The following is a 15,789-nucleotide window of genomic DNA, read 5'->3' on the forward strand; positions in this document are numbered from 1 at the left end:
CCATATGGCAAGATACCACTGTATATGAATTCCAGTTCAAGGCTTTCCCCTGGCAGCACGGTGCCCAGTCAGCACACTCCTGAAGGGCCAACGCTGGACCAGCATTCTGCATACATTGGGCCAATGTTGGCATCAGTGGTTGGCCCAATGTCATTTTTGTCTGTTGTCCCAGCATTGGCTTTTTGGTGGGGCCAAAGATAGGTTGGCTCAATATTGGTTAAGTAGATAATGGTACATAGGTATTAACTAATAATTATATTTCAATAATTTTCATCATCACCAATTAGAATTTGATTTTTAATAAAATTAAAACATATATGTAACAATTATGATGATAAACTACAAAATAAACAACTAGTACGAACACTGGAGCACTGACAAAAGGTTACCAAAATTTTGCAGACGATGGGCCATTGAAGTAATGCTATCTGGGAAGTAACGGATGTAATCTTAGAGAACTTTATTTTGTAATACTGATAGCAGAGTGGAATACATATCAGGTACAGTAAGTGAGGTGCAGTGAGGTTAAGTAATATGTCATGAGGTAGAGCAGTCCCTTGTGCAACCTCTGGAATAGCAAAGCATTTTGGTTCTTCTGTGAAATTCAATGTTTCAATACCCTACTTAATTTTATTATGACAATGAAGACAATAAAAATAATGAGTTATTTTGTGCAATGGAATTTAACATATCGTACTGAACACAACAGAGAATGTTCACAATAAATATACAGAACATATAGGGCATGCATTAATAACAGCTATAAAAAAAACACACACATGCATAAAAACACACATTATAAACTACTGCAGAAAGTGTCACCTTAATGTCATGAAAAAGAGCCTCCCTGCTTGCTACCTAATTGGCCAGAGAGGGTATTGGAGGTGCTGTAACTACACCTGGATGGACCCCCAAGAAATTTCTGAGGTTTGTTTATTTTTCTTAAAAGTAATTTTGGCTAAATTATATGTGCATGTATAATTAAAGTACTATAATGTTAAAAACAAGCTTTGTCTGTTTATGGTCCTGATTTTTGCGATCTTTGTTGAATTGATGGTTGCACCATTAGAATGAATAATCATAACAATTACAGTACATTTTGCCATATACTGGTGCAGCCTCGGTGGTGTAGTGGTTAGCACTGTCGGCTTGAACCTCCAAGGTCCAGGTTCGATTTACCGCCAGACTCGATTCCCGTCTCTGTGTGCATGGAGTTTGCAGGTCCTCCCTGTGCTTGGTGGGTTTCCTCCAGGTACTCCGGTTTTCTTCCACAGTCCAAAGACTTGCATATTAGGCTAATTGGCGTTCCCAAATTGTCCGTAGTGTGTAAATGAATGTGTTACTGTATGTGTGTGTGCCCTGTGATGGATTGGCACCCTGTCCAGGGTGTACCCTGCCTGGTGCCCTAAGTCTCTTGGGATAGGGTCCAGGCCCCCTGCGACCCTAAATAAAGGATAAAGCTGTATAGACGATGAGTAAGTGAGTGGTGCTGCCTTTACTGCTCTTGTTGTGAAGGGTATGAATTACTCTAACTCTCATTATAAATCTCTAATGCTGACTCTAGTTTTGCTGTGTGCCTGCATTACTTTTGACATTAAACACCATGAAAATTCTTAGTGCAAATATTTGCTCCTATTGATGAAATTCCAAAATTATTGATAGCTAGGAATTTTCTGCAAGTCTACCTGAGCCTCTGACAACAAACTGGATTCCATTTTAACTTAAAGACAACTTGTTATATTAAATTTCCAGACGCTTAAAACACAGAGTTTTTCTTTGCCACTGTTGCCGTCACCCTTGGCTTGCTCATCAGGGACAATCCTATCATATACAAACTTCCATAATTTCTTTCGCCTGTGTAGAGCTGCTTTGCAACAATGATAATTGTTAAAAACACTATACAAATAAAACTGAATTGAAATTTAATTGAATGTTCTCAAGTGTAGTTGGTGTTCCAAAGGGTTTGGTTTTTACTGATATTTTCTACTTATAGTACATGCTTCCTTTGGGCAACACAAATCATAAGCATGGTATTAGTTTCCACTAATATACAGATGACACACAGTTATACATCTTAGCAACTCCAGATGAGATAAACCAGCTTAATAAAGTTGAGCAATTTCTTGTAATCCTGACAAGAAAGAAGTACTGGTACTAGGATCACATACAGCTAGAAGTTAGATTTCTGATCACACAGTAACTGGATGGTCTTTTTGTTTCTGGTTGACAGAGATCTTGTCGTATGGAGGCCGCATGTGGTTTGCTTGGGACTGGGGATGGTTCTCCTTTACCATGAATATGGTCCTGTCCTCAGCTGATCCAGACAGCTGTGTTCTGTGGACTTGTGACTGCAGTGAAAATTTCAGGACATTCATTACATACAGTTTTGTACCTGAGCCTCCAATAACGAACTGGACTCCATATTAACTTAAACGCATCTTCATCTTATAATAAACTTCAAGCCTCCTAACACACAGTATGATTTAAAACAATCCTTTCTATTTGATATCACCCAGGTGAGGATGGGTTCCCTGTTAAGTCTGATTCCTTTTAAGGTTTTTTCCTACTGCCATCTCAGGACAATTTTCCTGACCACCGTCACCCTAAGCTTGCTCATCAGGGAAAATCTGATCATTTTGATTCATGCATATCTTCACACAGATTTTTAATTCATTTCCATAATTTTCTTTTGATTCTGTGAAGCTGCTTTACGATAATGACCATCGTTAAAAGCAATATAAAAATAAAATTTAATTGAAGTGAAAATGAAAGAGTTGATATTTAAACTGAGATTTATGTCTATGTCTGGCAAATCACACGCTTCACAACAAAAGCAGTAAAGCCTTGTAGGCGTTATAGACATATGGTAGGCCTACATACATGGATTAAACAAGTCATTACAGTGAAAATAATTATTTTTTAAATGATAATGATTAAATTAGAGTAACCAAAAGTTGTTTGTGTTACAGTTGGATCTGAAAATACTATACTCATGTATAGTATAACACATGTTGTACTTAAAATACTATACTTACCTTCTAACCAATAAGATTCATCCAAAAGGATGAAATAGTAACATGAAGTGTGTGCGTGAAGTGAACTGTGTGATAAATATTAAAGACACAAGAAAGCAGACCACAAAAAGACCAATCAGTTTTATTTTTTTATTATTTTTTTATTTTTCCCCCAATTTTTTCCCTAATTTAGTTGTGAAATTTATTTCTTCCTAATTTAGTCATGTCCAATTCCTCCCCTGTTATTCTTCATTGGCAAAGTTTAAGCATTCCAATAATTCCTCAAAATCCACCTTGAAAAACTCCAGAATCGAAAGGCCCTCAATGACTGGTAAGAAGCCTAGAACAACACCGCGATTGAAATTTTCATCTGTGCACTGACTGTTCGCAGGTTTAATCTTCTCTAAATCTTCCTCGTAGTTCTCTTTTATTTCCCCTCTTAGTGTGGACTGAAGCTCTTCTAATGTTTCTGATCCTGCCTGATCCACATCTTTACACTTCTGGGCTGAATCTTCCAAATTCTTAAAAAAATTACACGTTTTTTTAATAAAGACGTAATATTGGGAAAAGCCAACATATATATTAATATGTTCATGTGCTTTTGAAAACTGGATTAAATCATACATGCAGGGAGTGTGTTTTTTTCTCCCGTAACACTGATTATTAACTGTGTATATCCAAATTTCAGATACGTCATTATTTTTCTTTACAAACATGTTCATTTCATCAATAATTAAATCCTCACTGTGTTTCCTTTCATTTCTCTGTGACATAATAGGGCCTATTACTTTAATCTCATTATTTGTCCTTTTGAAAATAGCAATAGCCTGTTGCCTGTCTTTATTATCCATTAACTCTTTAAATTTATTTTTAATAAGTGTATTTTTTATAATCATTTGTAAAAAATCTTCTTTTTTTTCAGTATTTAATGTTTCTTCTTGTTTTGTCTTTTTATTATCAATATAATTTTTTTTTATATATTCTAATATGTTTTTATTAGAAATATCTATAGTAGCGACTTCATTCTTATTTTTGATGTTGAGGAAAACCCACACGTCATTATTCTGGTTTGTCACATTCTCTTGGGTTGTTGGTGGAGCTCTTCTGTAAGAAACCAAACAGGTGTATTCTTTATGCAGTTAGAAAGACAGCATAAGCATGCACACACACACAGATGCACACACACTCGCATGCACGCACAGACATACACAAAAAGTGAGTCTGTTCTAATAATAATAGGCTAAACCTACTACTACTACCACTACAAATGATAATAATAATAATAATAATAATAATAATAATAATAATGATAATAATAATAATAATAATAATAATAATAATAATAATAATAAAATAATAATAATAATAATAATAATAATAATAATAATAATGCATAGATTACTATACTGTATGTGTTTTCTTAATCATTACACTTACTTTATCTCTCTGTGTGAGCAGTCAGTGCTGGAGTCTCCCTCATTTCTACTATACATATCAACAATAAAATCATCATTATCATCATAATGACACAGAATATGGTTAGTTTATAATAATACAGTACACATAAGTTGTAATCTTTCTGTTAACTTTGTGTAACTGTATTTTTGCGTTCTTACACTTACTTTCTCTTACTGCCTGAGTTGTTAGTGCTGGAGTCTTTCTTTTTCCTGCAGATCAACATTAAAATCATCATCATCAGCATCATAATGACACAGAATATGATTATTTTATAATAATACACATAGTACACATAAGTTGTAATCTTTCTGTTAACTTTGTGTAACTGTATTTTTGCATTCTTACACTTACTTTCTCTTACTGCCTGCGATGTCTTTCTTTTTCCTGCGGATCATCATCATCATCATCAGCATCATCAGCATTATCTTACAAACACTCACATATTATTATATTATATGATATTAAAGAAGTAATAAGTTTGAAATAGATACACCTCCTGGGATGGCCTTCATGAGAGCCAGTTTCATTATGGTGCTTGACGGATTTTGCAAATGCACTTTTGTGTGTGTGTGTGTGTGTGTGTGTGTGTGTGTGTGTGTGTGTGTGTGTGTGTGTGTGTGAGTGTGTATGTGTGTGCGTGTGTGTGTAAGGAGCAGTTGGTATTTGGGGAAGCTTACACTGATGTTGGAGCGGCCTCAGGTGATTCTGATACTGGAGGGGAACACGTTTCCAAGGAGGTTTCAAGGACATTTGTCTCGCCAAAGCTCTGTTAAGGACAAGTAACAAAACAATTCACTACAGAAATGAATAGATGAAATAACAAATATATTAAAGCACTTTCAACCCTGGAGTAAATGAAGAAACACTAGTGATTCAAACTGCTAAATAAAGCAAGATTATTATTATTATTATTATTATTATTATTATTATTATTGTTGTTGTTGTTGCTGTCATTATTAAAATTGCTGATAATAATAATACTAACAACAACAATAATAATAATAATAATAATAATAATAATAACAATAATAATAATAATAATAAATGTCTCTTATCCTGTCCTTCTCCTTGTCTTAAATCTCTCTCTCTGTCTCATTGTCTCTCTATTTTCATGTCTTCTTTAACTTTCAATTTCAGTCCAGTGACGATGATACTATACTACCGGATATATATACAAGAATGCCATTGACAAAAAAAAGAATAATAAAAATAATTCTCATGGCATTCACAGCAAAAAGAGAGACATTTGAAGTGCACATTCCGGCCGAGCACCAGATGTGTTTAGGAGGAAACAGCTATTGTGTACAGGAAGTTTATAAAGTACACAAAGTTACACTGTTAATTTCCCCTTGTGGATGGAGACTTTTATGAAACCCTGCTTTGCATTCATTTTAAACACACTCTCTCTCTCTCTCTCTCACACACACACTCCCACACACACACACAGATAGTTTAAGGAGTGTAATCTTACCATGGGGCATGTTCCCGTTACCCCAGAAGGAGGGCTGTGAGAAGGCAGCCGAGACACTGGAGTTTCTGAATCAGATTTTTGCGGAGATGTTGGTGCTACATGTCGGCCTGTAACACTGTCCATTGTTTCTGCTGGTTTCTCTGGATCAGCAGCATCTTTGAGCTTAGCCTCCTCACAGCCCTCAGATGGTTTTGCTTTTTTTAAACTTTCTTCTGATGCTTCTTGTGTATTTGATCTCTTCTTGTGTACCATGACTTTAAGAGACTTTAAGCAAGTCAGCTTGGAGGTTTTATACTCTCCAGTGACGTCAGCACACCTGGGTGGAGGCTATACGGGAATTCTCTATGTGTGTGTGTCTGTGTGTGTGTGTGTGTGTAAACCCCACATATGTTCTTATTTTTACTGCATTTCTTCATACAGCCTTAAGGGCTAAAAGGAAGTTTCACAATAAGTGCAGTATTAAAGAAACGAAACTAAGTGGCCTTGCTGAATGTGTGCAGGAGGAGCTCCTTTAATATACATGAGATAAAAAGTAAAGAATTTGCTAATCATTTTATAGATTTTTGTAACGTAATTAATCAATCAATCAATCATTACTTTATATGATTAAGTTACATGATGTACGGAGATGTATTTATTTATTTATTATTGTGTCCTATTTATATGATGTCCTCGATAATAATTATAATAAAAATATAAATTATTTTTCGAGTTAAATTTTTTCACACTCTAGCGATACGTAATGACTTATAGGAAATTATCCATTCCCTTTTCCGTTAAACTGAAGATCCGTCGTTCACTCGTTCCCTACACCGCTACACTTCGCTTCGTCCGCGTCTCCTAGGTGTGTCTTTGTGTGCGCGCGTCTCATACTGTAGGTGTGCGCGCACGGAGAGTTTGTGTGTATGTGCGCGCGCATTTCATATGTAGTTGTTTGAGCAGTTAGTAGTATATATTTATGCGTGACTATTTCATATATGTGTATGCAAGTGTTTTATAGGTGTGTGCATGAGTGAAGTTTGATTTAAGCCCTTTACGGCGCCTCATAAAAATCTTAACAAATTGTAAAATGTAGAATCAGCAGTTATTAAGCCTGCTTCATGGACCTGAACTGAAACCACTAGAAGAGGAAGTAAATGTGATAAATGTGGGAGAGTCAGAGAAACGAAACTCAGACACAAAGTGAAACTCTTTTTTATACACTATTTATCATTACAGCTAACAGAAAGAATTACCAGCTTTATATATTTTCAGCACTCACACTTGTTCATAATGAATAAATTAAGTAACTGCAAATTAAAATTAAATTAATAAGAAAAGACATTGTGTTTCTCTGCCTGGAGTTTATGTAAACACTTATAGTTGCTTGTTACTGATTAAATCTTACTCAATGTTATCTGGAATATCTTATTATTGAGGCAACTAAGATTTGAAATATATATATATTTTTTTGCACTGTAGGAAGTGTGAACATCATTTAGGTTTCCGGTGTTAAAAAGAGTCACAGTTTTGTTGGAATTGCAGTGTTGATGAAATTAAATATATTGTTATTATTGAGTCAGTGGAAATAAACATGTACATGTAACATGAGTTTATTGTCTAAGGTTTAAAAAGTAAAAAAAAAACTAATACATCTTCACAAGTCTGCTGATTGACCTTCCTCCTGCTACAGACAAATGTTCTGTTTATTCTTTATTTTTACATTTTGCATTACAAAAATGTATATTACAATGTCCACTGCCCAATGTACACTAACTTCTTGTAATGATAATGGGAGAGTCAGACCTCTGTCTGTACCAAAGATTCTCTAAAGTCTGGAGTCTGTGGCGGCCAATCCAAGTGTGAAAATGATGTCTTATACTCCCTCAACCACTCTTTTACAATTTAGTCGTATTTCCTCGATTTCTCTTCACATTGTAAGAGTGAAAATACTTTCACTTTCACTATTAATCATAGCTGTTTTAGAGTTTTACTGTTTTTCTTTTGTTACTGTTTCATTTTCCCAAACGTTTAATAAATCTCTCATCACAATAATTCTGTTTTCTTCCTGACCACATTTCTTTCTCAGAGATGAAGGTGCACTACTATACTTCCAGGTATTAATGATGAGTTTTACATTTGTTAACCCAATTTTAGTAGTTTCATCTCCATAGTTATCTTTACTTGATCCAGAACAATCATTTAAACCTTCTGAAACAGAGCAGCATCTTTGCCTTGACCAAAGGATATGTCTTCTGACATGAGGGTTTAATAACTAGGGTTTAATAACTTGTTGCAGCTGAACCATACTAACTACTGCAGGAATTATATCTAGTTAAATCCAGGTGGTAACTTTTTGGCCGGTCTTTTACATCTTTTAAGGTCAGCTAGAAGACCTGTTGCAGTCTCAGTGATCTAGGTTTGATTTCGTGATGTAGCTAAAGGAATAGTGCGACATCTAGTGGTGATAAAGAGAAGGAAATGTTAAAAGGAAACTAGTAGCCAGTAAGAAATAAAGACAAACCTTTATTTTCTAGGTGTACCAAGTTTAGTGTTAATTTTAAGTGAATAACGATGGTGTCACTGACAAAACCATACAATATCAGGTTTGTTCAGGTTAATATTCTAAACAGGCACGGCAAGAAAGAGATGCTGAGAGACTTGAAATAAATAGATAATTTGGTTCTAAATAGAAACTATTAGAATTATATTATTATAGCATTATACATTTGTTAAAGCATTTAATGTCAAATGTATGCTCACAGAATATATAATAGTCAGAAAATGTTTCCCCCCGGTATGAATGAAAAATAAATACAAAATTAAAAATAAACAGAACTATAGTTTTTCAAGGTTTTTTTTTATTCCAAATTGGGATACTGTTTTTGGAAATATTTTAAATTTTGCATTTTTTTTTTTTCAAACAGGAAACTTTTAACAGCTTACTTCTTATTTATTATTTAAAATATTTCACTTTTATATAGATGTAATTCACTTCACCTGTCAGTGGTTTTAATCGACGGATCAGTCATAACATTTAAGCCACTGAGCCAGAGTAAAGTGAATAACATCAGGTATTTAACTAGACTCTACTGCATGTAATGCACTTATTAAACACTAGAGGGCAAAAGACATCTGTCAGATACACTTTAAAAATAAAGGCTAATCATGTGACTACTGCAGAGGCCTAATCTAAATTGTTGTGCCTTTATTTGTCGCCTATACATCACTGCACAGTAAAATTCTTTATACTTCTTATATTCCAGCTTTGTAGGCAGGTGTCAGAGCGCAGGGTCAGCCATTATACAGCGCCCCTGGAATAGACAGGGTTAAGGGCCTCGCTCAAGGGCCCAACAGCAACAACCTGGTGGAGCTGGGGCTTGACCCTCTGATCAATAACTCAGAGCCTTAACACACTGAGCCGCCGCCGGCACCACCCCTGAACATATCAGATGGCCTTATGTTTCCTGTGCAATATATTTAAAGTGTTTATTTATAAAAATTAGATTAGATTAGATTAGATTAGATTAGATTAGATTAGATTGGATTTAACTTTATTGTTATTGCACATGTACGTACAAGGCAACGAAATACAGTTAGCATCTAACCAGGAGTGCATTTTCACAGTGCAGAATAATTTTCATATATAAATAGTATATAGTGGGGAAGATTAGTTACAATGGGTGCAAATGAGCAAATGATTACAGACGGTACAGTAAGGAAGGTATTGTACAACATGCTAATGAATTTTGCATATGTAAACATTATACAGTGAGGAGGGTAATATATTGTGTGCAAATGAGCAAATGAATTATAAGTGGGTGCAATAGGAAGGTATTATATACAGATGAAGAGTTATGTCCAAAGAGTGCAATGATTTTGGTGTAGCCAGTGTGAAGATATTGTATACTTATGATAAATAGGTTGCATATGTATACTGTATGCACATGTAACTGTAAACAGAAAGATTTATATACAAAAGGGTTACATACACTGAGTGCAATGATGCAATGAAGAAGGATATATATGGCAAGATAAGAATTGTATGCATATATATATATATATAAATATTATATTTGTATTGGGAGTGTATAATATTATGTACTTGTTATCGGAAGTGGAATGAGGTAGGGCATTATGTGCAGCAGTTATGAATGATGCAGTCCTGAGTGTTTAATTTATGTCCAGTAGTGAGCAGTTAGGTAGTGCAAGTTAAGGTAATGTATCCAGTCAATGTGTACGTGCTCGGGTGGAGGCAGAGCTGTGGGGAAAACAGCTGTGGGGAAAAAGCTGTTCCTTAACCTGCTTGTTTTTGTCCGGAGGCTTCTGTAGTGCCTCCCAGTAGGCAGGAGAGCAAAGAGCCTATGAGCAGGGTGAGAGAAGTAGTTTGTGATATTGTGTGCTCCGCTAAGACACTGTTTCCTGTAAATGTCCTCAATCCTTGGTAGTGAAGCTCCTACAATGCGTTGGGCAGTTTTCACCACCCTCTGCTGGTCAGGATGTTCTCGATGGTGCGACGATAAAAGTTCACCAGGATGTCTGAAGAGAGGTGGTTCTTCTTCAGAGCCCTCAGGAAGAAGAGGCGCTGGTGAGCCTTCTTGACTAGACTGGAGCTGATGGCGGTCCAGAAGAGATCCTCAGAGATGTGGATGCCCAGGAATTTAAAGCTTTCTCCTTCCTGAAGTCAACTACGAGCTCCTTGGTCTCCATGGTCCTTGGTCTAATGTTGATTTATTAGAAATTCATTAGACTTCTCGTTTGTTCATAACATAAAAAGTAAATTAAAAAAAAGCAAGATGTTTGTGGACAGGTAGCTGAGACCAGGTATGACCTGAAATGAAACCTTACAACCTCATCAAGATCTGGTTGGGGTGTTATCAGTCTACTGCAAAAAAACAATCAAATAGATTAGAAACAATGTGACACAAAGATTTTAAAAATATTTTGTAATACATAATGTTTTCCTTTTAACTAGTAATGTATCATGTTATATTATGTTTTCCTTTTAAGCATGCCATAATCTATACAATAGTTTATAGTTTTTTTTAGTGACTGAAACTGTTGCCTAAATGTGTGGCTGACATTTAAAGAGAGTTGTTTTATTTCCTGATAATGTTAACTAAGTTTAAATAAACTGTATCTGATGTTGAAATGTTCAGCAAATAGTTGTAGCCAGTTTATTTATGATACTGTCTCTCACAGCTTTCAGAGACCAGGGTCAATGTTTTTGTTGCGAATAATTACTCTGCTACTTATGGAATTAATAAAAACATTCAGGTTTAAATAAATAACTACATAAATTTGATCTGATAATAATTCAGAAATAATGTAGAGCTCTATGGATGGCCTGCTGTTTGGGTGCAATGCTCTTAATGCTATGCTTTCAAATAACAAAAATTTAAATACAAGACCAAAATGTTACAACAACTATTTACCCCAATAGGTTATTATTAATTTCATTTAATACTACACAGGTGGCTCAGTGGTGTAGTGTTTAGCACTGTTGCCTTGCACCTCCAGGGCTTGGGGTTCGATTCCTGTTTGTGTGTGCGTGGAGTTTGCATGTTCTCCTTGTGCTTGTTGGGTTTCCTCCCAAAGACCTGCAGAGTAGGCTAAATGGCGTTCCTGTAGTGGTCGTGTGTGTGTGTGCCCTGCGATGGATTGGCACCCTGTCCAGGGTGTACCCGCCTTGTGCTCTAAGTGTCCTGGCATGCCCCCGGCGACCCTAAATACAGGATAAAGTGGAATGGATGGTGAGTGAGTGAGTAATACTGTACTACACAAATTTAAACAGGTTACAATAATTATTACACCAGTTTTCAGTTTAGGTTTACTCTTTTACTCTGTTGCTGGCAAAAGTATTCTTATCTATGATAGGTCTTACATGCCTGTCATACAGGCAGAACAGAAACTGAGCAATAACCAAAGAATTAACTTTTTAATTTATCAATTTTCAATGATGAAAAATTTAATGCATCTTATTTGTTGTGTTTCAGGCGAGACTTCATTAACGTTTTGTTCCTAAGTCACTACTGATAGTAAAGGAATTATTACAGAGTTATTCATCTGTTTAAATGAGAGACTTTTTTAGTGACTGAAACAAACTCCATCCCCTTATTCTTTGTTTGAAAAAGGTAAAGTGTGTAAATATACAGTATAACTGTTCTCAAAACTGTTTCTGTTTTGCACATACAGCAGAACCTTGGCATATGAATTTACTTTATTCTGGGGATGAGTTCTTAAGGCAAAAAATTATATTGTAAAACACATTTTCAAATAAGAAATAAAGTAAATTCCTCAAAAATATTACCAACTAGCATAAATAATAAAAAATAATAATAATCTGCAGATCTTTAATGTAATCAGTGCTATTATTATTATTATTATTATTATTATTATTATTATTATTATTATTTCAGATTGAAGCCCATGTACATGTCTGTCTTTCTGTATGGCAGAACTCTCTGTCTAACTTATTAATACAAAGAAATCACATTTTGTAAGGCTGAGTATCTTATGCGTTGTTTACACTAAGTTGTATTTATCTTCTTATGTTTCTTATCATCAGACAAATACACTCACTGATTCGGTAATCAGAGAGTGAATCATGAATGAGAAAACAAAAAAGTAGATCGGATAAAGATGAAGTTTTGTCTTAAACGTGTTAAAATTCACTTATTCCACTTCAGTGCTGTTATTACAGCGAAAGTGAAAATATGAACTAATCCCAGTAAAAATATTCAGTTTAGCTTTTCTAATTAATATCTATTGGTGCACATGTTTGTTTACATTGAGCGAGTAGTGTATTAGTAGTTTATTTTAAAATAGAATATTAAATCCGGCACATACAGTAACTGTTCATGACATCGCTTTTACTCAACATTTTGATTTCACTTATGATGCAGGTTAAACTTCAGGCAGATATGAGTTTTACGTTTGTTTTTTTTTGTGGTTTTTTTGCATTTTGTGCAAAAAGCAAGTACGGACGCCAAAGAAAACGGTACTGTAGTTTCTTTTAAAGCAGCCCATGCCAAGAGAAATCATTAATTAAGGTTAAGTGAGCTTTAATGTCTACTTATTTTATATTTTTCTTTATCTGCATGTTATTTTTAATATATTTTTTTAATTGTTTTTACATGCAAAATTTTGATTATTGTGTTGGAAATTGGTTATATTTATAAATTAACAAATTTTATGTATTTACATTATTTCCTATGGGAAAATGCATTTCACAATATAAAATTTCGAACTCGCCTCTGAAATGGATTAAATTAGTCTGCCAAGGTACTGCAGTATCCAAGACAATCGTTCTTAGACTTACAAACAAGCTCTTATATTTTATACAGGATAAAGCGGTATAGACAATGGGTGAGTGACAATGACCATTGCTAAAAGCGCTCTATAAAAAATATATATATTTAATTGAAAAAGTGATTGAGTGAAAGTTTCCCTAGTCGAATAGGCCCTAAGGGTGAGGAATACATAAATTAAGAAATATTTAATTGGACAAACACAAGATTAGTACAATTGCAAGTACTGTAGTATTGCAAGTGTCTTTTATTTCGTTGAGAGATAATTGCCGTCTTTATCAGAAAACTGTAAAAGCTTAAAAAAACAAACATTACTCAGTTAATTTTAGCTAACTGTCCCAAGCCTCGCGTTTTATTTTAGTCATTTAATGCAATTCGTAATGGTCCCCAAATTGTCAGTTTCGAAAGCTCTTATGCAGTGTGTGAAAACTTTCTTCAGTTTTTTATTAATAAGGTTTCTTCTACAAGGGTTTTTATTACATCTCCTGCATGTAACCCATCTATCTCTATTTCTGTCTGTTTTTAACCAGTTTGAGCCCATCACTTTTTTTCTTTCTGTTAAGGATTAATAATATTATGAAGCCTGCAGGATCTCCTGCTGATCCCATTCCTCCACATCTTTTTAAGTTTTTATAGTCTTAAATATTATAAATAACAGCAGGACCTGGGGTGGTACCCATAAATTTTAAACATGCAGTTGTGCAGCATTTGTTTAAAAAAATGCAGCATTTGTTAAAAAAAACTAATCTTGAGCAGTCTGTGTTGTCTAATTACAGACCAATCTCTAAGCTACTATTTCTGTTTAAGATTCTGGAGAAGATAGTTTATACACAACTAATAAGTTATCTTGGTGAGCATGGAATTTTTAAGGTCTTTCAGTCTGGTTTCAAAGCTCTTTACAGTACTGAAACAGCTCTGTCTTAAGTCTTAAATGGCATTTATCGTATTAACGATTCTGGTGACTCTGTGATTTTTCTGCTACTTGATTTAACAGCTGCCTTTGATACAGTAGACCATGACATTCTTCTGTCACGCTTAGAACACTGGGTGGAAATTAGGGGGATAGCTCTAGACTGGTTTAGATCTTATTGATAGAACTTTTTCTGTTAGCCTTGGAGATCTTGAGTCATCATCAGCTCCTCTTACATATGAGGTCCCACAGGGGTCTATCCTTGGACTCCTTCTTTTCTCGTTGTATTTTTTGCTGCTCGGCTATAGTATATCCTGAGAAATCATGGCATCTCTTTTCACTGCTATGCAGATGACAGGCAAATTTATCTCCCGTTAAAACAGAAGGAAGGCTACTCTGTCAAGGCGCTGTTTACATGTCTAGATGACGTAAAGGCATGGTTAGCCCAAAATGTTTTACATTTTAATGATAAAAAGACAGAGGTTTCGGTATTTGGTCCTGGTGCCAGGGGTAGAGTTCCACCTCTGGATTTGGGAGATTTGGAGCAGTATGTTAAATCACAGCATCAAATTTAGGGGTTATTTTTGACCATGGCCATAGATTTGATAAACAGAATAGTGTTGTGGTTCGGTCTAGTTTCTTTCAGTTAAGGCAATTGGCAAAACTTAAACCTGTTATTTCCTTTAGGCTTTTCAAAATAGCCATCCATGCCTTCATCACCACTCGCATTGATTACTGTAAGGCTCTGTATTTTGGGGTCTCTCAGACAGTATTAAATCAGCTACAGCTGATCCAAAACTTTGCTGCTCGACTATTAATGTCTACGCGTAAAAGCGAACATATCTCTCCTGTCCTGGCTTCTCTTCATTGGCTCCTGGTACAGTACTGAATTATTTTTTTAATTCTCTTGGTCACGTTTAAATGTTTACATGGCCTTGTCCCTCTCTACCTCTCGGATCTGCTTAAGCCCTATGTTCCGGTCTCTCAGATCATCAGATAACTGATGGTACCCAAGACCAAATGCAAGCTCAGGGGTGATCGGGAGTTCTCTGTAGCGGTACCCAAATTGTGGAATGACCTACCATTGAACATTCGTGAGGCCACATCACTGAGGGTGTTTAAGTCCAATCTTAAAACTCACATGTGTTCTCTGGCGTTTAAACCAACATGAGATGTTGATTTTACATATTGTTTTGATTAGATATGTGTGTGATGTGATTTTAATTATGTTTCTTTTTTATATTATTTTATTTTAAGAAATATTTTATATTATTATTATTTTGTTTTTAGTTATTTTTTATTTTATTAGATTACTATTATTTTATTATTTATGTAAAGCACTTTGGGGCATTCTTGTTGTTAAAGTGCTATACAAATAAAGAGTTGAGTTGAGTTGGGTACAGAATGAGTCATCAGAAAAAATGAACAAAATAAACAAAAATAAGAATATCTAAAAAAAAATTAATTGTAGTTGTGTGTATAACATTAAGTAAAGTGTTTTGTGTGTTTCCTTTCATGTTTATATATATATATATATATATATATATATATATATATATTAAAAAGAAAAGTAATATCGCTGTGCGTTGGCGTCCGGGGTCACGTGGTGTCACGTTTGAGCCAATCAGAGCGCTGTGACGCTGTGGC

General features: G+C 34.8%; 1 protein-coding gene across 3 annotated transcripts; it reads right to left on the reverse strand.

Moving 5' to 3' along the window:
* Positions 1–3,150: 3,150 nt before the first annotated feature.
* Positions 3,151–6,213, reverse strand: LOC128540838 (uncharacterized). Of its 3 annotated transcripts, none has more exons than XM_053510827.1 (6): positions 5,944–6,213; positions 5,150–5,238; positions 4,824–4,856; positions 4,637–4,681; positions 4,452–4,496; positions 3,151–4,118 (listed from the first exon to the last, which is right to left on the reverse strand). In XM_053510827.1, the coding sequence occupies exons 1-6, from the start codon at positions 6,193–6,195 to the stop codon at positions 3,257–3,259; spliced, it is 1,326 nt and encodes a 441-aa protein (XP_053366802.1). In that variant the 5' UTR covers positions 6,196–6,213; the 3' UTR covers positions 3,151–3,256. The 3 variants fall into 3 exon arrangements, with proteins under 3 accessions (XP_053366802.1, XP_053366801.1, XP_053366803.1); XM_053510826.1 differs by having other exon boundaries at positions 4,452–4,499; positions 5,944–6,212; XM_053510828.1 differs by lacking the exons at positions 3,151–4,118; positions 4,452–4,496 and having other exon boundaries at positions 4,633–4,681; positions 5,944–6,210.
* Positions 6,214–15,789: the final 9,576 nt, after the last annotated feature.

Source organism: Clarias gariepinus, chromosome 14, assembly GCF_024256425.1.
Source record: "Clarias gariepinus isolate MV-2021 ecotype Netherlands chromosome 14, CGAR_prim_01v2, whole genome shotgun sequence".
NCBI lineage: Eukaryota > Metazoa > Chordata > Actinopteri > Siluriformes > Clariidae > Clarias > Clarias gariepinus.